We start from the raw sequence: 22,126 nt of genomic DNA, 5'->3' as shown, positions 1-22,126 counted from the left end.
TGCAGTTTGGGCTCTTCCTGATTCATCGTATAAAACCCAATTTTTAATTAAATAGATAAACAAGAACTTCTAAAAGCATCTACACAATTAGCTGGGCAATAAACATAAATGTAACAGATGGCTTTGCAGTGTAATCATACACTGGAGATACCAAAGGCACATAGTAAATTATCCACATGATGACCTTTCTCTCAGGCTAAGAGACTTCTGCTGGATTCGAAACCATCCCTGCCAGGAGAGCTGAACTGTGTCTGGCTGGATTCGGGACCATCCCTGGGCTGGATTTGGAACCATCCCTGGGCTGGATTCGGGACCATCCCTGGGCTGGATTTGGGACCATCCCTGGGCTGGATTTGGGACCATCCCTGGGCTGGATTTGGGACCATCCCTGGGCTGGATTCGGGACCATCCCTGGGCTGGATTCGGGACCATCCCTGGGCTGGATTTGGGACCATCCCTGGGCTGGATTTGGGACCATCCCTGGGCTGGATTTGGGACCATCCCTGGGCTGGATTCGGGACCATCCCTGGGCTGGATTTGGGACCATCCCTGGGCTGGATTTGGAACCATCCCTGGGCTGGATTTGGGACCATCCCTGGGCTGGATTAGTACTCTCCCACCCCACAGCACAGCTGCTCCAGCAGTTAAATGTTTTCCACTCCTCCAGAGGACCTCTTCTTTCAGCCCAGCCTCCCCGAGGATTTTCACTGGGCCAAAGGAGAGTTTGGGCCCCACACACCAAAGCTGTGGATGGAACAGAGCCCCCAAAGTCGTGGTCAGGGGTCTGCACACGTTGTGGAGAGGTGCCCCCATTTCTGACCTTTGGGGCTCTGCAGGTGGCAGTGAGGAGGGAGCAAAGCCCCTTGCTCCGTGCTGCAGAAGGAAGGACAGAGCGGGGCTATGGGGTAAAACCGGTTCTATATTTAAGGGCTGCACTGGGTTGTTATGGCAACAGGAATTCCAGCCACCACCGCGGGCTCCTCCGACGCCTCCCTGCCATCCTCTGCAGAGCCCAACTTTGCATCACGCAGCAGCCTCCTGCCTAACGCTTGGGCTGAAGGGGAGTGGAAAAAATGTGCAGCTCATCTTCTCACAGAGTGCTTTTCCCTGCAGGAGCGGAAAGCAAACGAGAACGGCTTTAACAACTGCCCGTGGATACGGGCACCAAAAACCAGCTCCAGCAGCAGAAAGGTTCAGACCCTCTCAGCCTGTGGGGCCCACAGGGACCCCCGGCATGGCAAAGCCAGCAGGTGTGTGCCCAGGGGGGAAGCACAGGGCTCCTGATGTGTCCTGGGGACTGTCCTGTGGGGTGGCAATGACCCTGCTCCCACGGCTCAGCAGGACAGACCCGGGGCTCACAGACACCGGCGGCCACCGCGGTGCCGCTCCCCCAAGCTCCGTTTCTTTTGTCTGACTGCTGAAAGTCTGCATTTCATCCACACATCCATCTGTGTACTTATATGGTCCTCATCTCCACCATGTCCAAATCTCAAGGGCTACCAGGACATTGTTTGCTTTTTTTTTTGCAGCTATCATGCTGGAATTCATAAACAGAAAAGCTGTATGTGAGACACATGCCCTGCTACTTCAGCCTCGGCTGGAGTCCTGCATCCAAGTTTGGGCACTGCTCATCAAGAAAGTCAGGCCCCAACTGGCGAGAGCCCAGAGGGCAGCAAAAGGAGTGACCAGAGATGCAGAAAACAGCCTCTGAGGAGAGGTGGAGGAAAGTGGGCCAACTCATGGAAACGGAAGGCAGAGCAGAGATGGGGGAAGAGCTTTCCCTTCATAAAAAGCTTCCCTAGAAGACAGCAGTGGTTTGTGCTCTTGTCTGCTGGGAACTGGACAAAGTATGGTAGGATGGGAGAATTAGGATGACTGTCAGAAAAAAAAGTGTAAAGCCCTGGGGTAGTTAACCCAAGGAAAATAGGGAGTCATTAAGGCATCATTAAGACATCATTAAGGCATCATCAGGAAAAGATCCTTAAGCACCTGTCAGGATGGTCTAGACATATTGATCCTGGCTTGGTACAGGAGGATGGATTAGGGTACATCTCCATCTCCCTTCCTGCCGTGCTGTGGTTGTTCTGTGAGAACCTCAGGTGTGCATTAGTTACACACCCAGCAGCCACCTGCAGCAGTGGGAGTCATCTTGGTTGCAGTGACCACAATTGGGGCTGGTATTTCAGAAGGTACCTGGGGTTTTCAGTGTCCCCTGGGCCCACCTCAGGCCTCACACTCAGCACTTCTCAGCCTGCCTTTCCATGGCCACACCGGCCTGGGGGCTCCGTGGCCCAGCAGCAGCACTCACAGGGTCTCTGCTCCAGTGGTTACCTTCAACTACAAATCCTGTTATTAATCTATGACCCCCTCTTAGAAATAGCTGTAATGCAGCAGCACCTTCCTGCAGCCCATCAGTTCCTACTTTCCAAAGCTGCTTCTGCTAAACAGTGTTGACTGTTCTGGAATTAAGAGCACGTTAACAGCAACATGTCAGTCCCAAGGGGGTGGCTGCTGAGCAGCAGGGCAGCTTGAATCCCAACTGATTTGAATGGCAAATAGTTAAAAAAACCAAAATTGATAGTAGAAAAAAAGAGAAAATGAAGAGTTTCTGGTAACCAAAACAGGCAGAAGAGGAGCACCAGCCCAGAACCGCTGCATCATCCAGCTACGCCCACACATCAGCTTTGCAGCATGTCCTCTGCTCCAGTCACTTCTTCTAATTCACCTTGAACTGCTTCCACGGCTGAAGGAAACTTAGGAGAAACAGGAGAAGGCAGAAAAGCACAGGGCCTACATTACCCTAAAAATAAACACCCAAAAGCACTCAGAGTTATTCAGAGGTGAGTGGCTGGAGTGAGCAGAGCCCCCATAGAGCAGCACGTGGGTGAGTGACAACACCACCGTGGTGACAAATGCACGGGGGTGATGGAAGCCCCATCCTGGGTCACACATGGCACCAGGTCCTGCAGGAGGCTCTGAAACAGCCAATTAACAGCAAAACCACAGCTATTGCAATGTAAGACTGGGAGAAAAGCAGCCCATCAGTGGTGCAGGGAAGTATCAGATGGACCAGCTTGGGTATTTTTGTTCTTGGCAATAAATAAATAAATAAAATTGTGATGATTAAGTGGAAGCAAAATAGCCCTGTTATTGATACAAGTGCCTTTGCAGTACATTAAACCCAAGTAATTTAAAGACCAGAGCATTTTACATAAATAATTAATTATTTCTTGGTTAGCACGATGCCACTATAGCTGCCTAAATTGTCAAAGAGGGGGTCGCTTTTTAATTAGAATATGGTCATTACATATGCACGTGGGTCTTTAATCATTCATGTTGGAAACAAGCTGACTTGGTCATGCATCAGAAAGAATAAAGCAGCTCTTATCTCTCTCTAGATCACACCCAGCAAACCTGAGGGCTGTGAATAAGCAAGGAAGTCTGCTCTGTGACGAGAACGTGTTTTCATCCCCTGTGCAGCACAAAGTCATCTGGGAAGATGCATTTGCTGAGGTCAAGCTGAGAAGGGAATGAAGTGCTGGAGAGTCAATGTGATGTAGAATCAACCAGCACCAGTCTCAAAGCAGGTTCTCCCCAGCAATCAGGGATGTTGTGAGGGTGGACAACCAGAGTCCAGACTTTGAAGGATTTAATTGCTTTCTTGCTAATCGCACTGCAGGCAAGCACCCTCTCCCTCCTTTCCCGGGTCTCTGGCTCAGTGGAGAGTCCCAGCAGGTTGGTGGGATCTGGACCTGGAGCAGGCAAGGGCAGTGCACAGGGAACCTCAGCCCCGAGCAGCAGATATCGTGGGTGTCTCCCGGCTGCTCTGCTGCTCTGGCTTTTCACACGGAACTTTCCAGGGATGCTTCCTTCTCCCCTGCATGGAAACAGAAGCCGTAATTCAGGTGCTGCCATAAAGTCTCGCTGCAGTCACGTTGCAGCAGGTTGGTCCAAGTGATGGATCCGCAGCCCGGACACGGAGCCCGGGCGGGGCGGGCAGAGCGGAGCCCGGGCTGCGGCACCGGGAGCGGCTCCAGCCCGGACCGGCAGTGCCATCTATTGCCACTCGCTGCTCCACCGCAGCCAGCCCGGGCCACCGAGGAGCCGAGAGTGATTCCCACCTGGAACTGGGGAGACTTTCCTGTTCACCCACACACTGCCCCGCTTTCCTGACAAAACAGAGAACGTTTAAATGTCCGTGTGTGTTAGACCACGCTAATCTGAAACCCATCTGGAAGCCGAGTTCCCCATCACAGCCTGGGCTCCACAGGGATCATCTCCATCAAACCTAAGCCAAACTCCCTCAAGGCCCAGCAGGAGAAACCATTGTCCTTGAGCCAGTGGGAAGCAACCAGGAGAACGAGCTCAGTGAGACTTCACAGCATGTCCAGGCTGTGGCCATCGTGGGAGGGTGGGAAGGGGCTGGTGCAGCTTCACACTGAGGGTTCTGCAGTTTTAGATACATCTCAAATGAAACATCCATTCTCAAGGTATCTTAAAAAGAAAACAAAGCCCCCAAAACCCAGCAATAAAACAGCAGCTGAGTTTCAGAAGCCTTGCCCAGCACCCAGTACCAAAGGGCACTGGGCAGTGCCGGTCTCCATCCTCCTCCCAAAGCAGCACCAGGAGCTGGCAGAGGCAGATGGGAATGTGCAGCCTTCACACTCTGCCCCAGAGGGCCCTGGGGATGCCACTGAACAAAGAAAAACATTCCACTTCTTCACTTCACTTTAGCCAAATATTTCAGCAGCTTGTCTCTTCCCTCACACATCTTGCAATACTTTGTCATCATAAATTGACTCTGGTTTATATTAACTAAAACCCTCCCTTGTTCAGTATCTGGTTTGAAAAATGTTGGCAATAAGCATGAGTTCAGAGCAGATTTATACCCACAGAGCGTGTGGAGCACTGGGATGAGCTTCCCAGAACAGGAACCCAAGTTTACCAAAAAAGAACATGAAAAACCCAAAGAACTCATTCATATCATCCAACTCACACATGGCAGATCCACAAGGGCAGCAGGAATCCGACAATGTAAACCACAGGCAGACATTGCAATGCTCATGGATATGGAAGAAAAACAGGGACTGCAGTGTCTCAGGAGGAGAGAGAACTTGAAAGGACTGCAGGAGCACGTTTAAAAATTCACCACATCCCAAACTGCTCCTGGTGCACAGGAGGGCACACCTGGAACACAGCAGATGCTTCCAGGGGATCAGCTGATGCCACTGGCTTGCACGGGGTTTGGGAGCAGGGATGAATAAGTTAAGTCCCCAAAACACCTTGATTTTCCAGGGGACACATTGTTCCCAGCAAACTTCCCACTGGGGATAAAACCTCTAAAGATAGAGTCGTGGGATGTGCAGAAACACCTGTCTGCTTTTCCAAATGCTTCCCAGATTGTCCCAGTTTACATCCCAACCTCCTTCTGTGCAGTCCAACACCTGGTTTTTGGGCCAAAGTAGGCAGAGAAGGAAAACAGAGGGAGCTCAAAAATGTCCAAGCATTAAAAAAAAAAATTAAAATAATAATAATAATAAAATCTACTTTTTTTTTCCTTTAAAACAGAACTTTGACATTGTTTAAAGAATAAAAATGTTGTGTTGATAAATAATAATAGAGAAAAGGACTAGACCAAAGGGTAAAAATAGCGCAAACATGAAACATAATTTTTGAGTTTCAGGACAGATCTGAGCTCTCAGCTCAGAACTTTGCCTGCTTTTGGTCAGGGGGCAAGAAAATCCCCAGCAGATCCAGACTTGCTCTGTGAAGGGACCGTGAGAAGGGGGATCTTTACTGCACAGGCGAATTAAACAGCTGAAAACCAGTTACAATGGCTTCTTCTTGGTAGAAGGGGACAGCTGCAAGAGCAGGGATAACTCACCCAGGGAAGCTGAGAGCGCCTCAAGGATGTCTGGGAGCACCTTTGAGGCCAGCTTCATCTCATGTCAAAAAGCAAAAGCCACTGGAGCTTCCCCACCGGCTGCCCCATGCCCTGGGCACGTGAGATTTCCTTTCCCTCTGCACTTGATATCTCGGAAAACTTGGATTTCTCCCCCTCTGGCAAGAACTGGACCCCGTTGTTCCCCAAGCAAGGAGAAATTCCGTGTTCTCCAGGAGAGCGCCGGTGGTGCTGTGTGTCCGTGGGGACACAGCGTGGGACCCGCAGGTGGGGACAGGGGGACAGGGGGACAGGGGGATATGGGGACACGGGGACACGGGGATATGGGGATATGGGGACAGGGGGATATGGGGACACGGGGACACGGGGATATGGGGACGGGGGGATAGGGGGACACGGGGACAGGGGGACACGCGTGGCAGCCCCGCAGTCGGGCCGGGCCGGGGCTGCTCCTCCCGGTGCCGCCAGAGATCGCTGTGGGAGCGCGCTCCGCCGCCGGACTCGCCCGGCCCAGCCCGGCCCAGCCCGGCCCAGCCCGGCCCAGCTCGGCCCAGCCCAGCCCGGCCCAGCTCGGCCCAGCCCAGCCCGGCCCAGCCCAGCCCGGCCCAGCTCGGCCCAGCCCAGCCCGGCCCAGCTCGGCCCAGCTCGGCCCAACCCAGCCCAGCCCAGCCCGGTCCGGCCCAGCCCGGCCCGGGCCCGGCCCAGCCCGGCCCAGCCCGGTCCGGCCCGGCCCCACTGCTGAGTGCACAGTTCGGGTCTCACCGAAGCTCTGCCCACCCGCGGTGTGTTGAGATGAGGTGGCTGCGGCTGTGGGGTCCGGGCTGCTCCTGCAGCCCCTCCCTGCGGCTCTCTGTGCCCCTCGGCACGGTCCCGGTCCCTGGGCCGGTGTGGCCGCGGTGCCGCCGCTCCAGCACAGCGGGGCTCGCCCGGGCACCGAGCAGGACCCGGACAGAGCTCGGCAGGGCCCCGCTGTCCCTGGGCACAGCCCCGAGCTCTCTCCGTGCCCAGTGCCGGACAGTCACTGCCCACTGTGTTGCCGTAACGCCCGAACGTGCCTCATTTACCGTCCCGACACAAGCGAACCCCAACGGGAGCGAGCTCTGCTCCCGTCACCCCTCTGTGGCCGTCCCGTCCTCTGTGGCTGGGCCCGGCCGTCCCCAGGCTTCGCAGCTCAGTCGCCTGTGAAACGTCTCCAGCTGCGGCAGCAGCTCTGAGTTATGAATGAATGTGCTTTGTGGAGCGGGGCTGGGCTCGGGGATCGGCTCTCGGACCTGTGCTGGAGGCAGCGGTCGGTAACGCGGCCCCTGCCACACGTACCGGGATGGATCCGGGGCCGTCAGCCCCTAACGCCCCCAGCTCCTTAATGCCATCGGAGGGGAGCAGTGCTGGCATGAGGGCGGGCAGGAGGAAGGCTGGATGTCCGGGAGGATTTCCTGGGCAGCACGAGGTTGGCTGCATCGCTCCTGTGCCGGGTCCTCAGCCTGTCCCGTGAAAAATGCAAACCGCAGCAAGGCCGAGGTGCGGCTGCAGGGACCGCGCTGAGCCCACGGGCTCTGGTGATGCTCCTGGGCACGCACTGCCCGTCCCGACACCTGCCGAGCACTACAGGGCAGGGAGGATTTGCCTGGTCCTGCGGGAATCGTGCACTGCAGCTGTGACAAGGTGACTTTGCGGTGGCCAAGAGCCCGCCGTGCAGGTGAGCGGGTGGCCCGGCTTGCGCCAGAGTCCCGAACGTGCCACCGCATCCGTGGCCTCCTGACCGTCCCTGTAGCTCCAGGCCGCGCTGATGGAGATGATTTCTCAGCCGTGTGTCCAGGCATCCTGCGGCTCTTCCCGGCTGAGCAGCCCGGCCTGTTCGGCTCAGCCGCCGAGGCCCATCCGCATCCCCGCCAGCACCAGCGGGGTGGCACCGGGGTAAGGGACCGGCCGGGTCAGCGCCGCGGAGTGTGCGCTCCCGCACCCATACCAGGCGGGTTACTGGTGTCCCTCTTTTTGCTGCTGGCGGTACTGACCGCGGGAGAGCAGCAGGGAAGAGGGAGAAACCCCCTGCTTTGGTGGTTGTTTTTTTGTTAGGTTGTGGTTCTTTACACGCTGCAGAGCTGGGGGGTGTTGCAGCACAGAAGGCTGAGCTGTTCTCAGCCCCCGCAGGGAACGCTGTCCCCCGCAGCGGAGGCTGCTCCCGAGGGAAGCCGCGGCTCGCTGGCCCCGGTGGCCTCGCAGGGCTCCTCTCCCCGGCGCAGCCCACCAAAAGGGGGTTTGCTCCCTGCTGGACCCAGCAAGGGCGTCCCACGCACCCGCCTGGGTCACGGTCTGGGAGCTCCCTGCCCTTCTCGTTCTTCCCGCACAGGAGCAATCCCGGCCTTTTCCGTGTGCATCCATCGCCTCCAGCCCCTGCCCGGCTGCTGGGGTGACCCACACACAGGCAGCGACAACCCCACAGCTGGGTACCCTCACAGCTGGGTACCCCCACATCTGGATACCCTCACATCTGGATACCCCCACAGGACCCCGGGGATTCCCCTGGCAGGTCAGGAATGGCCAGCACTGCATGAACAGGAGTCCCACGGGCTCCCACCCTCCCTCCTGCGGGCACTGGGGGAGCGAGGCTGCCTGGGCAGGCTGGAGGGAGCCCGGCACCCCGCAGGCTCCAGCCCAGCGCCGCGGCTGGGAAGAAGCTTCCCAGAAGATGGAGAGCTAAAAAAAGTCAAGGCTTGGAGCAACCCAGGGCTGCCAGCTATTTATTCTAGCATGCCTGTATGCTGCAGAGCAGGAGAAAGATATTTTTAAGCTGCTGCAAGGAAGCTTGTCTGTCTGCCTGGGTTTTTCAAAAATTCAGTTACCAATAGTCCCCACCACCAGTCCCGAGCCCTGCACCACCTTCAGCCAAGTGTCCTCCTAACACCCTAAGGCAGCTGACCCCTCCATCAGAGCTACACTGAAGCAGATGCTTGGAAAAAAGACTCGGGCACCAACACATCGAGTTTGGGGAGCATCCATATCTCACACTCTATTTCTGGCCAGTCCTAATGAGAAATTTCTAACCAGCTTTCGGCATCCAGGGCTCACCCTTACTGACTCGAACTCTCATAGGCACTTAACCCCTCTGGGCTTACCAATTTCACCTCCTACTAAAAAAGCACACCCCAGCTTCCTGTAAAAATAAAAAAAACTTTAAACAAACACTGCAATCTCTGTTCTTGGATATGTATTTTTTACTGAAAAAATCATTCATAAATTAACAAATACAAAAATGTACAAACACATGGGTAAATAAATGTAATGACACAAAGGATTGCTTTGCTGAGAAGTGTGTGTGTGTGTTGTAAAACACTAATCTTCAGTGCAAAAACGTCCCCCTGGCACCTCTTAAAAACATAACAGTAAGCTCAAAAGCCATGATGATGGAAAGCTGCTTGCGAGTTTAAAGCCACTTCTGATGGTGAGGGGCCTGAAGTGCGCGGCCACTGCTCAGACGGTTCCTCCCTTAGAGAAGCAGAGCTTTACAGAGAATTAACTGTCAATAAATAGTTTTGCAAATAAAACCCACATGGCTCATTTAAAAAAAATAAATCAGCATCGCACAGGACCTGCCCTCCAGCAGGGCTGACTGACGGCGCTGACGTGGAAGGGGCAAACGAGTGGCCTTGTGGAACTTCAGCTGCCAGAATATGTACAAATTCTCCTTAATACAGGAATTTTTACACCATAACAGCACATGCGCTTGACAGTATGTTTTAAACAGTTACATTTACTATACAGTATTTGACATAGCTGATAAGATTAACAGTGCACATTTTCAGATAATCCACATTTTAAAAAGGGAAAATAAACTCAACATGGTTAGAAACGAAGGATGGGATGCTGCTGGGGATGGACCCTTCTGTGCCAACCGCAGAGTGCAGTTCTGAGCAGAGGTAACGGCTTCTGTTCCACACCAGGTGCGACAGGTGGCAGGGACATGGAAGGCTGAGGATCCCAACTAAGGTAGTCCAACACCTACTCACACACACATGCATGATTCTGGAGTAGTGAACTTGGACTAGTTGAAATACATTCTTTGTTTGAAGCACCATTAAACAAAGACAGGTTTCTAGCAAGGTCTCAAGATGAAAGAAAAGAGGGGCAGGGCAACGCGGGTTCAGCACCCGGAAAGGGTCACATGAATTACAGATCAAGATTCTGAAGCAAAAGTCTTTATTGCTGTATGTGCCAGGAAAAGCAAATCCTCACCTCTGCCTATAAATAACCAGGCTGAATCCCCTCGGGAAGCAAGTTTAAAGCACATGTAAGTTCAGAGACTTTAAAACTTAGTTACAAACTCATCAGCGCTTTTCAAGGGCAGGCTCGCTGTCCTCTCATGCCGGCTGATAAGACCCACACAAAACTTGTGTTTTCTAAACTAACGTTTTCTGGATACAGGTTAGGAATGCCCTGGGCAGTCACACCCACCACAGATGCGTATGGGGATCATACGTCCACAGAACTGAGAAAACAATGTAAACCATGAGAATTTCAGGAAACCAAAGGCAAACAATGCAATGAAAAGAGTTAAAGTCTTTTGGAGGTCAAGTACCCGCCCTTGTTGTGTGGAAATACAAACTAAAACCAACACCCAATGTATTTACTTTTGAGTCAGAGAGGTCCAGTGAAAGAGGTGGTGTCAGTGCTGTGTAAGGGCTGGACTGTGTCCGTGGGGACAAACCCCAAAGTCCAGCCTGCCCACGTGGCTGTGAAGAAAAGAGGGATGACACTGGATGGCTGCATGGGCTGTCAGACCAAGCTCTGGCTCCCAGTCCCCATATTTTCATGTGTCCTTCATGTCTCTCACTGAGCTGTGACCCCGTCCCACCGGCTGTGCCCATGCCAGTGCTGCCAGGTACTGAGACAGCGCATGGCACTGCCTGGCCCTGACAGCACTCTGTGATTTACATGATAAATACACACCAAACCAACCTCCCAAACCCTTCCAGCATGTTCCAGAGTGAGGGCAAGCGCTGCTGTCCGGGGAGGGCTCCTGTGGGAACAGTGGCTCCATCCCAGCCCGGGGGCTGCGCTCCCCCAGCCTCACCGAGAGCACCGCCGGGCTCACCCTGCATCAGTGGGACACAGAGCAACAGCCATAGGACTCTATTCCTTATGGCTTTTGGACTCATTTGCACATCATGTTGCAAAAGTGACAGAAAAGGGAGGTTTTTTAATAAATATTCCCATTTCCTCACCCTCCCTGGAACAAGCCAGCCCTGCGGTTTCTGGAATGAGTAATGACCCGGCTGTATTTCTCACCCTCTGCACTGGAAGGTTCTGGGCCCTGGCCCACAAACATTTCTGCATATGCCCAGCTGGAATCATGCAAGCAGTCTCACTGGCTTAAAAGGGAACACCTTGCACAAGTACAGCGATGCTCACACAAGTGTTTACAGAACTCAGGACTAAAATGAGTGACCGTATGTAAACCTCTCGCTTGGACTTGAGCCATAGGAGAAAAATAAAAAGGGGCAATTTACACAGCATATTTACACTTACACTTCTTTAAGAAGCGATTCTGTTGTATATACTTCAAGCAGGTCATTTAAAAAACTGCACAGACATAGAAGAACGGCATCAGAAGTCGTTTGATCTCCCACCAGGGCAGTTGCCAACCAAATTGCTCCTGACGTTCACCGTCAAGAAGCCAGAGTCCCTCAGCTGAGCCGCTTCCCGCAGGAGAAAGCGCATCCGAGGAGAGTCCCAGTGCCAGAGATTGCTGGAGGAGGAATGTGGAGATGAGAGCAGCAGGTTGAACTGTTGTCCTGAAACCCAGAAAGCAAGTGGCAGAAAAAATAAAGAGACTGCTGAGCTCGCTGCCCGGGTATTGGGCTGGATTGCTACAGCTAGGGCAATTTGTGCGTGCACTTTCAGCCTCATTCTCCAAAATACTGTGATCCTTCATTAGACAAAGTGTTGCTTGTCCTCAATAACCCTTGGAAGAGAAAGTCTAGTGTGGTGCTTTCTTGGTGAAGGGCAGAGCAAAGTTATTTTCTCCTCTTAATATTCGGTCACCAGAGCCAGCTCTGGTGTCAGGTTAACAGTGATGTTCTTATACAAGGCGTCATATGTGACGTTTGGAAAGTAGTTCAAGTTATTGAGGCCGTCCAGGGCTTGCCTTTCTTTTGACTTCCTCAGCAAGGCGTACCTGTGCAATGAGAACCAGAGGCCAGAGTCACTTCCACATATCTCACAGCACCCACAGACTCCTCCCAAGGCTACTAGAACACCTTTCAAAGAGCCAGGCCCAGGAGCAGCTACAAAACAATGCTTTTCTGAGCCCTTCAGAAAGGTAACCATCACATTTAAATACTCTGTGTTAGTAAATACCAGAAATTTCCAGAAAAGTCCATCTCTTGATGAAGGGCAAAGTGCTCGCTGTGCCAGCAGCAAACATTGAGCTGCCAAAACAACCTGTGGCACCTGCCCAAAGCCTTGCAGGTCCCATTCCCTTGGGGCTCCTGCCAAGCCCACCACCCACACCATCCCAGAGGGACCCAGCTGAGGGGTGCTGTGGTCCTTGCACTTCTATGAAACCAGACATGAGCAAAACCAGAAATAAATGGCTTTAGTCTGAGGGATGGGGGCGAGGAAGTGAAACTAGCAGAATGGCGGTATGGGGAAGGAAACTGCAGCTGGTGCATAAAAACAGCCTTGAGCACATTTAGAGGCAGCATGAGGAGATAGAAGGAGGAGGGTTGGGAGGAGAAAATAGGCAGAAGCATCTCAGCAGGACAGTGACTCTCTTAGCACAGTGCTGGGGGCCTGGAGGCACCAGCACGAGTGGGAGCTGGGCTAAGCCCTGGGGACAGAGCAGGGACCAGGGAAGGGCTGTGCCGTAAGGCAGGGGAAGGTGCTGGGTGAGAACAAAGAGGGAGCCCAGTCCCATTTCATTATCAGCCTGCCATGCTTCAAGGGTTTGACTAAATACGTTTTTTTAAACCAAAAGCAACTTCTCTTTTTTTCAAGAGTGAAATAAGAGAAGCATCTCTGACTGCATTCTGTCCAACAGAGGAATGAAAAGTAGGGCTAAAGATGGAAACACTCCCAAAAATGAGTCTTCTACAAAGAAAAGGCCAGCAGATAACTCAAATCTCTGCAGCAGCAGCCTAAAGCCCCCTGCAGAACAGAGCTTGCACTCCTTGTCCAGCAGCTGCTCAGCTACAAGTGTTAATTCCTGAAGTTGTTTGCGAAAGTTTTATTTATCTGGTTTTCTGTTGCTGTTTTCAGAAGACTCAAATTCCAGGGTGGTCTTCAGGCAAAAGCAATCAGTCAACCCTTGTACACTTGAAACAACCCTGGCTCTGGGACAAAGGGGTTGGAGCCCTCCTGCAGAGCTCTGGGGAGAATTTGTCTTCTTGAGAAAAATGCTCAGACAGTGCTTGTCCTCCTTTGGTCCAGGGGCAGTTACCACTCCTGCTGGATGTCTGCAGCCTCACAAGAGAGCAAACCCTGAGTTCAGGGGCTCTGTACACCCACCCCAGCTTGGGGCCAAGAAGCAGAAACAAGAATGGAGAGGGTGCTGCTGCCAGGGACACCTGATGCTTCAGCAGCCACAGTGCAGAACAGCCCCTGCTCTGTGCTTTCTGCAGGCTGAGCAATGCCTCCTTCAGCACTGAGCTCAGGCTCTTCCAGAAACATTGAAGCTTCCCTGACATCTGGCAACAGCCACCCCTGTACATTCCCCTGGAGATAAAGGACAGGCCCTCAGCCTGCCAATCCCCTCTTTTGGATGGCATCCAAGCAGCCACAAGGACCCTTCACTGCAGGGATGTGGGGTACCAAATAGAGGGATGGAGGAATCCTGGCAACACTCTGCCTCCATCTCCCTGCAGTTGGTTTCCTTCAAGAGTTCAGGCTTGTCACTGCCCTCAAACAGCTGCAGGAAACCTCCTACATGGTACAGGCTCTTTGTGAAAGGCTATCCTATTTAGGATATTATTATTATTAGGATATTATCCTATTTAGAAAATCCTAAAGGATTCTTTAAAAAATTTACTTGCCTTCCTAGGAACTGCACTTCTCCCCGATGATGGTGGGGAATTGATTTGTATTTCCCTGTGTCTCCTTCTGGTCGAGTCACCGAGTAGCCTGCGTACTGTACTCTGCATTAGAAAGGGGAGAAATAAAATAAACAAAAAATAATCCCCTGTTGTGTTTGCTGTGCTGGCAGTGCTTCCATGGCTGCAGTCAGAGCTCCCGGGGCTCTGGCCGTGGCTCGGCCTTCCCACCCACAGAGAAGCCACAAAAGCCTCCCGCTGCCGCCCGGGCTCGGGGCACGTCACAGAGCACTCGGCACCTCGGAGCCCCGCTCAGCCATGCGTGTGGGACACTGCACGGAGCCAACAGCTCCCCAGCCAGCACTTCTCTGCTTCCCATGCACTGCCTGAGCAGGCTGGAGCGGCCCCAGCCCCACGGGGCCAGCACAGTGGGGCTGGCTCGTCCCCAGCCCAGGGCAGGCAGGCACAGCCAGCCCGAGGTGACAACTGTCCCCTCCGAGCACGTGCCGAGGCTCAGCTCGCAGAACCAGCACCGGGGCCCAGGGAGCCTGTACCTGTTCCAGAGGTCGTCATCCTCGCCACCCCAGCCCCAGAAGGCGTTGGGGAATCCGTTGATCTTCTGGAACTGCTCGACAGTCAGGCCACTCACCCCCCCGAAGAACTCGTTGTACGGGAGCCTGAGCAGGAGAGAAGGGTCAGGGCAAAGCCCACTGGCTCCCCCACCTGCCATGGGAAAGCCCAAGCCTTGAGGATGGCTCTCTGCCATTCCCTCCCATGCTCCCTTTGACAAAGCCTGAGAAAAAACCCAGATTCATTCTGTGCCTTAAAAGTAAATAAATGAATTAAATCTAACACTGGCTCCTTAGCAGTTATGGCAGCAGGGAGGAAGAACTGTGCTTACAGGTACATGTACTTATCCAGCTTGGCTGCAAAGTGCCTCGGCATCTGTCCACACCCATAATAGTTACGGTCATTCTCTGGTATGTGGTCCACGTCGTGGAAGATGAGGCAGTCCCAGTCCAAGTCCTTCATTGCTTCCCGAAAGCCAACGTTGAAGAGCATGGCACGGTTGAAGGGTTGGTTTCCAGCCTAGCAGGGAGAAAGTTCCTTCTCAAGAGGAGCCCCTGCAGCTCTTGCTGTGTGTGTGTGTTCTCAGCCTGACTAGGAAGCTGCAGAGGGAAAGCAGCTCCCATGCTGGCACCATGAAAGCAGCAATGTACTGCAGCAGACGAGTGAGATCCACCAACACTGAAATATCCAATTCACAGTACAGGAGCAAAAACAAAGGTGCAGAATACTCAGACACTTAGAAAGAAAACCCAATTTTGATCAACCTTGATAAGCAAGAGCTAAATATGGAGGCACATTTTCTAGGTGGATGAAGCCAAACAGCTTAAGTGGGAGATCCACGTACACATCAAATCAGAGTTGTGTTCTACATGAAATGCCTAACTCTGGTCAGGCCACTCCTGTGCCAAGGGGATGCTGCTGGAACTAGTGCAGGGACATACAAAAAACTGCAGCATTGTCTGAACTGCAAATACCTGGTCCAAAGCCTTCTTTGAAATATAACTCCCACAGAACAGAATTTAAAAAATAAAACACCACCACAAATCCCCGAACTTCTATTTTTCATATAAAACCAGCAATTTCTGGGCACATCTCTTAGTCATGCCACCTTTAGACAGAACGGGACAACTTACACACTGCAACATGACCCCTACAGCTGGCACATCAAAGAGATGTGAGCTGGCAGGGACTCTCCAGGGACAGAGCTGTACCTGAGCTGCCTGCGCTCACTCACCTGCTCCACAACGTAAAAGGCGAACTGTAAACGTTGCCGCTGCAGCATGGGGATGAGGTGTCTGAAGAGGACGGGGAGGTGCTCGTATCGATTGCGGAATGGGATCAGGATGGCCACCTGACGAGCAGAGGACACGGCTCTCACTGCACCGCACACGCTGCCAACCCCGGGCTGGAGCAGGACAGGCTGGTGCAGGGTTATAGGGCAGGAGCAGCACCAAAAAAGGAGCCTTAGCTCTCCCATGTAGAGCAGCCTGAAACCCTTCCAACTCCCAAAACATGGATTTCCTATTAGCTTTTTGAATTCCTCTCACTTTTTGAAGAATTGTTGCTTTGGAAAAATTCAATGTCACCTCGAGTGGGAGAGCTGCAGTGCTCCCTCATCATCTCTGCCCAGCACTGGGGACTCTAAAGCAGCCCTTGAGTTCATTGTTCCTTCCCTGGGCACTGCATTCCCACACTTCAGAGCTTCTGACATCAGTGCTCTGAAGATGCAGCACAGCAGAGATTAGCATTAATTAATGCTGTCATTAGCATCTTCCTGCTGCCCACCCGGGACTGCCCGTCCCCCAGCCGAGCAGGACGCGGGGCTGCCCAGCTCCCAGTTACCTTCCAGCGAGGCAGGCAGTCACTCGGCTTCCAGTGCCCTCCCAGCTTGATGGAAGGGTCTTTAGAGAAGAACTGGTGGATATCCTCCATGGTGATCTCGCTCATATTTACATCAATGGGGCCCTCTGCAGAGTGGGAGAAGCAGCAGGGGCTGAGGAACTGCTGTGGTCCTGGGGCAGCACTTTTGGCTTTTGTCCTCCATCCCCAGCACTCAACTTCTCCAGCACCAGCAAAAGCAATCGGGAAACGCTGCTGATGCAGCATCTGGGTCTCCTCAGCCTTTGTGGCTGCTACTGGATGCACTCTCCATGAGAGCCCCACGCCAGCCAGGGCACCCCTCTTACCCCTCCCTGCGTGTTTCCAGCAGACTAAACCCCCCACCTCAGCAAAGAGCATTCCCCCCTTTGGAAACACGTGCCCTCCAAAGCCAGTTTTCCCCCGGAGGATATCTCTGGTGGAAGCATTTTGCCCAGCTGCAGCTCCCCTGGGGGTGCAGCCCATCTCCCACAGCAGCCCCGGCACAGCTCGGTCTGGCAGCACTGCCGAGGCACAAGAGAGCCACCCCGCCTCGCTGCCCCTGGAAAAGGGCTGGCAGAGTCTTTTCACCGGCTCCCAGCACACAATCCCTCTTTTGTTTGTGTTTGCCAAGCAATGGGCTCCTACTTCAGCAGGGAGACATGCCTCTGACACAGCAGGGATTAATTCCTGAGGGTGGGTAAACAATGATTTCCCAGGAGGGAGCTGGGCTCTGAACAGCACTCCCATTCATCCCTAGGTGCCTGGCAGGGAAAGGTGCCATGGTGGTGAGACTGGGAATGCCACTGTGTGCCCTCCAAAGCCATGGGGAGCAGGAGAGGGGCACAGGGCAGCAGGATGCTACTCACTCATAGAAGGGAGCCTCTCAGGACAGGTATTGTTGGGGAAGTAGGTAAAGTCTTCAGGAAGAAACGTTGTGGCTTGCAGGAAGGTGTCATTGTGGCTCAGATCAAGAGGATAATCTGGGGAATAAAAAAAGAAGAAAAAAAAAAGAAGTTTTCACCTGAGCTATAGGTCTGTTATTTCCAGCCACCTGCTCATGCCACTGTGAGCAGACTCCAGAGTCAGCAGAGGATGTCCCCAGCAGCACAGCTGTGTCCCCAGTGGAACATGCTCTGGTCTTGCAAGCCAGCAGGGTGCTCATCCCAGCAGCCTTAGCACCACATCAAAGAAATCTTTGCATTTTCTGGCCAAAGGAGGAATTTTGAGCCTCACCTTTAAGTGTCACAAAGCAGCACATGGCTCTTGAAAGGAAAAGCTACCAGTGCCTTGTCCCTAAAGGACCCTGGCACAGCAGGAAGGGATGTGCTCCTCCAGCAGGTCCTTTCCCAACAGGAGAGAGAGAAATCCCCAGGCAGGTCTCAGTGCCAGCTAGGACTGTCAGTGCAGGGTGCTGTGTAGGATTCCTGCCTGGAATCCTCCCCATAGGATCAATAAAAACTATCACATTACACACAGACTTCCCTCTGCTTTGTGCCCTGAGAGCAGAGGAGCCCTCGTGCTCCAGCAGCTCTCTGCAGCCCCCCTGTTCCCCACATCCCTGACCCTCCTGGGCAGTGCCCTCCAGCCTGCTGCACCCCAAGATGTTCTGAGGAGGTTTTCCACTGGAACAAGTCATTTGCTGTGCTGTGCTTGTACAGAACATCATGTCACTAACATTGTTTATTCGCTCAAGTAAACAGTATCCAAACTATCTCAAAACTCAAGATGGGCTGTACACAGAACCTGAGGGCTTTTCGAGTAGGATAGATGTTATTCTGTGTGCTGGCTGCTGTTCCAAATTTCCATAACCAATTTTCCCTGTAAACTCCCACAGCAGAGCATACCCACAGTGTGTGCCCAGGTCACAGCCCGCACTGGAGCTCAACTGCTCTGTCTGGCACCAAGGGCTGCCTTTCCTGCTGGGTTTCCTCTGGCAGCTGTCACACACTGGCTGGGGACAGTGCACTCCTCAGGCAGTGACACCCACCCAGCTCCCAGATTCAGTCAGGGGGAAGGTTCTGACCCCAGTGTTAACACAGCCCTGGTGGCCACAGCACCAAGCACCACCACCCATCCTGCCTGCCAGGGAAGGTCGCCCGAGGATGGTGCACAGTGCTTGTGTGTGCTAAAACTGTCCTTGTGGCTGGAGCTCTGGGGAGGGATGGGTGTCCTCACATGCCTGCACAGCTGGGACTGGTATGAGGTTCAAGCAAAGCCCAGTAGTGCAGCAGCAGCACTGGTATTGCCAGCACTGGGGTCACCAGTTCCCTGCTGCAGGAGGACGTGGGTTTTGGATCACTCAAAGTCCCCTGGGCCAGAGCCTCAGCAGGATGAAGGCTCTCACCACCACAAGCAGCAGCAATGGAGCACCTAACCCTCCTTCCTGCAGGGGATCAGCCACTTCCGCACCCTGGCTCTGCTTTACTTGATGTTTCCAGTCTTAAAAATAGCCCAGGGTGGCCGCCCTGGCTGAGAGGGCGCAGCGCAGGAGGTGACCCGGGGCGTTCATCTCCTGCCTAAGTCGATAATTGTCCTCCCGTGCCCACCCCCAGCCAGGGCACAGCTGAAGCGGCGGCTGCACCTGGGCAGGCTGGGCAGCAAGAACGCAGCTCCTGCTTCACCTGGCCTTGCAAATCCCGCTCAGCCCCCGCTGCTGAACCCTGGCGGGCGAGGAGCCGAGCTCCGCACAGCCCAGCCCAGCCCTGCTGCCAGCAGCACCTGTGGGGAGGCCGTGGGGACGTGGCAGCAGGGAAGGGACAGGCTGGGTGGCACCGGCCCCGCAGCAACGCCTCGCTCACAGCCAGGGGCAGCTGTGCCCCACTGCAGCACACCACAGCTCTAACCCCACAGGTTCCTGTGCGGTGGCTGATGAAGAGGCTGGGAGGGGGAGCCTGCGCTCCACTCCCTGCATCCTGCCCAAGTTCAATCTATTATTTGTGGCAGATCTCCAGCCAAGTCATCTCGGTTCATACTTGCATGGCAAGAGTGAAGCTGATGAGCACAGGCTCCTCCACGTGCCCAGAGGCAGGGCTCTGCGCAGGCGCACGCCTGGGAAGGTATTTTTTAAATATGAAACCTGATCCTTACGCTGAATTTCAAAGTGTTTACCCTCAGACTGGCTGAAGCTACAAGTTGAATTCCTGGAAAGCAGAGGTTTTCAGCTCAAATCCCATCATTTTGGACCTTTCAAGATTTTCACCCCTTACACAAGTTAGAGGCATTTCAACTTTCTACATGTATAAATAAAGAAATAAATATATTATGTTTTGACAGTATTTCTATATATAGAGGATATTTTTATGTTACATATATATTTTTATATATAAAAAGAAAAGTGGCAAAAAATTAATCAAAGCTTCCACCCTGCATTTACCAGTATAAATTAATTCCTTCAACTTAATTTTCAACGAAAATGGAACCTTTAGTGAAAATTACAATTGCTCAAGGAGTACCTGAATCATTCACACTGCTGTTCCTCTTGGCATAGGCACTGCGGACCACCTGCTCGTACACCTGAGCTCCTATAGTTCGCATGTTCTCACGGATCATGATGCCTTGGGCTTGCATCATGAAGAGGTAGGTGTTCACTGCAAGGAAGAAAAAGGAATATTTCCATGAGCATCAGCTTTTGTAGGGAAAGAAATCAGGGTCTTCTGGGAGCACTCCCAGCCTCCTGCTTGATTTCAGCTCTCTGATGCCAGCAGGATCCCTGGGCTGCACGTGCCGAGGGTGCCCGGCTGGGAAGGGCAGGGAATTGGGCAGTGGAGGCGTGGGGCACGTTTGGAAATCTGGCTGTCTGACATGGGGGATGCACCCAGCCAAACCTGACTGCCAGGCTGTGAGACAGCACTGCAGCTTAACCAACAGCACATTTTGCTGCTTAATTAGGGAGATTTAATTAGGAAATATCATTATAACAGGAAACCCAGCTGTGTGCCTGGAGAAGGGCAGTTCCAGGCGGCAGCACAGAGGGCTGGCACTTGCCTGGCAAGGCACCCCAAGAGGCACCACAAAAAGCACCCCCCACACCCAGCTCTGAGCCCCCAGCATGTCACACCCCGGGGCAGGCAGCAGCACAAGCCCTGGGCCCCCGGGGCAGCCCCCAGGCACATTTCTTCCCCCTCTCCTCTCCTGCTGACCCCGTGCCCTGGCACATCTCAAGCTGAGCCTGATTAGGTTTCAGTTTAAGCTGACACCCAGCGGGCAGGACCAGGCCCCAAAGCAAACAGCAGCAAGCACAGCCCTGTGTCACCAGCAGCTTCCCTGGGACAGCAGGACAGCCACCCACAGGGGCAGCAGGACAGCCACGGTGCACAGCACCCCTCGCCAGCATCACCGTGCCAGCTCTCCTGCTGAAGCTTTAGGCTGAAGAGTGAAGTGGAAGATAAAGTCTTGACATAAAGCTACCAAGAAGGGGCAACCCAGAAGGCCTATTCTGCACTAGTAATTAAAGAACCAGGTCAAAAGACACTCCAGGAGGGATAAAGGGCACCGGGCCAAGGAAACAACAGAGACCCTGCTCAGAGGAGGGCAGTAGCTGATGCAATGTCACATCCATACCAGACAGGTCATTTCTACAGCAGGCACATCACAGCCTGAAGCAGCAGCTACCAGAGCCAGGAAGGCGCAGTCATGGCTGGAGTCACCGGGAGCACAGGCTGGACATGGCACTGCCACCGGAGAGCAGGGGTCCCCACACACCCTGCACCCCCACAGGCTGCCCCCCTTCTGCACCCACACACTGAGGCAGCTCCAGAAACACTGCCCAGACACATTTCCCAATCCCAACTGTATTTTGTTTTCACACAGTAAAGTAAATATTTGAAAGGGGGATGGAGCCCCACGTCATGCCCGGAGCCCAATGCCATGCCTGTGCCCAGCCCGTCTCTGAGATATGGGGAATCAATGGATTTTCAGAAAGAAGGGGATCAACTGCATTAAGTGCTTGGCAACTAAATGTCTCAAAATGCAATTCAAAATATCCATTTCCAGCCCCTCCTTTCCCATGCAAGTACCCTTTGCAGTCGGGCCAGGGATGGCACCTTAAGCCAGCGGTTACAGCAGCAATGAGCAGGAGCTGGCTCAGACAAAGCTGCACCCAAACCCTCTTGGCTCACCCACCTGTTCTGGGGCCAGCTCTGGAACCAGAGTGACCGCCAGGTCAGCTGGTGACAGCTACAGCTTAAACTCTGGTGCAGTTTCCAGGCAAGGCACCCCTGTTGCAATGGTGAGAGGTATCAAGTGCTGCTCCTCCTCAGAAAGACAGGGAATTTGCTCTAACAGATGCCCAGGGATAAGGCCCAAGGGAAAGCTGGCATTTTGATACAGCACCACAGGCCAGAGACAGAAGCAGCTGAAATTCCCAATGCAAAGACTTTACACCCAAGCCCCAAAACCTCGATAAGTTCACAATCATCAGCTCAGAGTTCAGCATGAAACGGCCTCCCAGCACCGGCAGTGCAGCCCCAACATCCCCTCCCCAGCACAGCCCAGCTTTGCCAGCATTTATGGAAATGGGAGTTCCTGCAGGAGCTGGCAGGAAGGGGCTGCTCGGGGTTAGCAGTGCACAGGGAGCGATGCAGTTGGAGCCCTGGGGAGCAGGGCAGGATGCACAGGGCAGCCCCAGCCCAGCCTGCCCATGCAGGTCTCCCAGGTGAGCAGGAGCTTTTCCTTCAGCTGATCAGCCCAGTCACAGCCCTGCCTCGGCTGGGACAGGTGAAGGGCTGGTGCTTGAGGCACCCGGGCCCCAGGGCCAGGTCCTGCCCCAGTG

General features: G+C 53.6%; 1 protein-coding gene across 4 annotated transcripts in view; it reads right to left on the bottom strand.

Moving 5' to 3' along the window:
• Positions 1 to 9,090: 9,090 nt before the first annotated feature.
• Positions 9,091 to 22,126, bottom strand: part of B4GALT5 (beta-1,4-galactosyltransferase 5) — a 32,615-nt gene continuing 19,579 nt past the window's right edge. For 3 of the 4 annotated variants that reach the window (XM_005524970.3, XM_088064668.1, XM_088064669.1), the window contains exons 2-9: positions 19,809 to 19,943; positions 17,223 to 17,336; positions 16,339 to 16,463; positions 15,731 to 15,847; positions 14,828 to 15,015; positions 14,481 to 14,603; positions 13,930 to 14,031; positions 9,091 to 12,074 (exon numbers count right to left, since the gene is read on the bottom strand). In XM_005524970.3, the coding sequence (XP_005525027.3) occupies positions 11,927 to 12,074; positions 13,930 to 14,031; positions 14,481 to 14,603; positions 14,828 to 15,015; positions 15,731 to 15,847; positions 16,339 to 16,463; positions 17,223 to 17,336; positions 19,809 to 19,926 (1,035 nt within the window). In that variant the 5' untranslated portion in view covers positions 19,927 to 19,943 and the 3' untranslated portion in view covers positions 9,091 to 11,926. Of the gene's footprint in view, positions 12,075 to 13,929; positions 14,032 to 14,480; positions 14,604 to 14,827; positions 15,016 to 15,730; positions 15,848 to 16,338; positions 16,464 to 17,222; positions 17,337 to 19,808; positions 19,944 to 21,477; positions 21,560 to 22,126 lie in introns of those variants that run through there. The other variant, XM_088064667.1, reaches the window with a different exon arrangement.

Source organism: Pseudopodoces humilis, chromosome 19, assembly GCF_049639895.1.
Source record: "Pseudopodoces humilis isolate 2021_Gansu_Grassland_sample_001 chromosome 19, ASM4963989v1, whole genome shotgun sequence".
Classification (NCBI taxonomy): domain Eukaryota; kingdom Metazoa; phylum Chordata; class Aves; order Passeriformes; family Paridae; genus Pseudopodoces; species Pseudopodoces humilis.
This window is presented reverse-complemented; position numbering and strand designations above follow the sequence as displayed.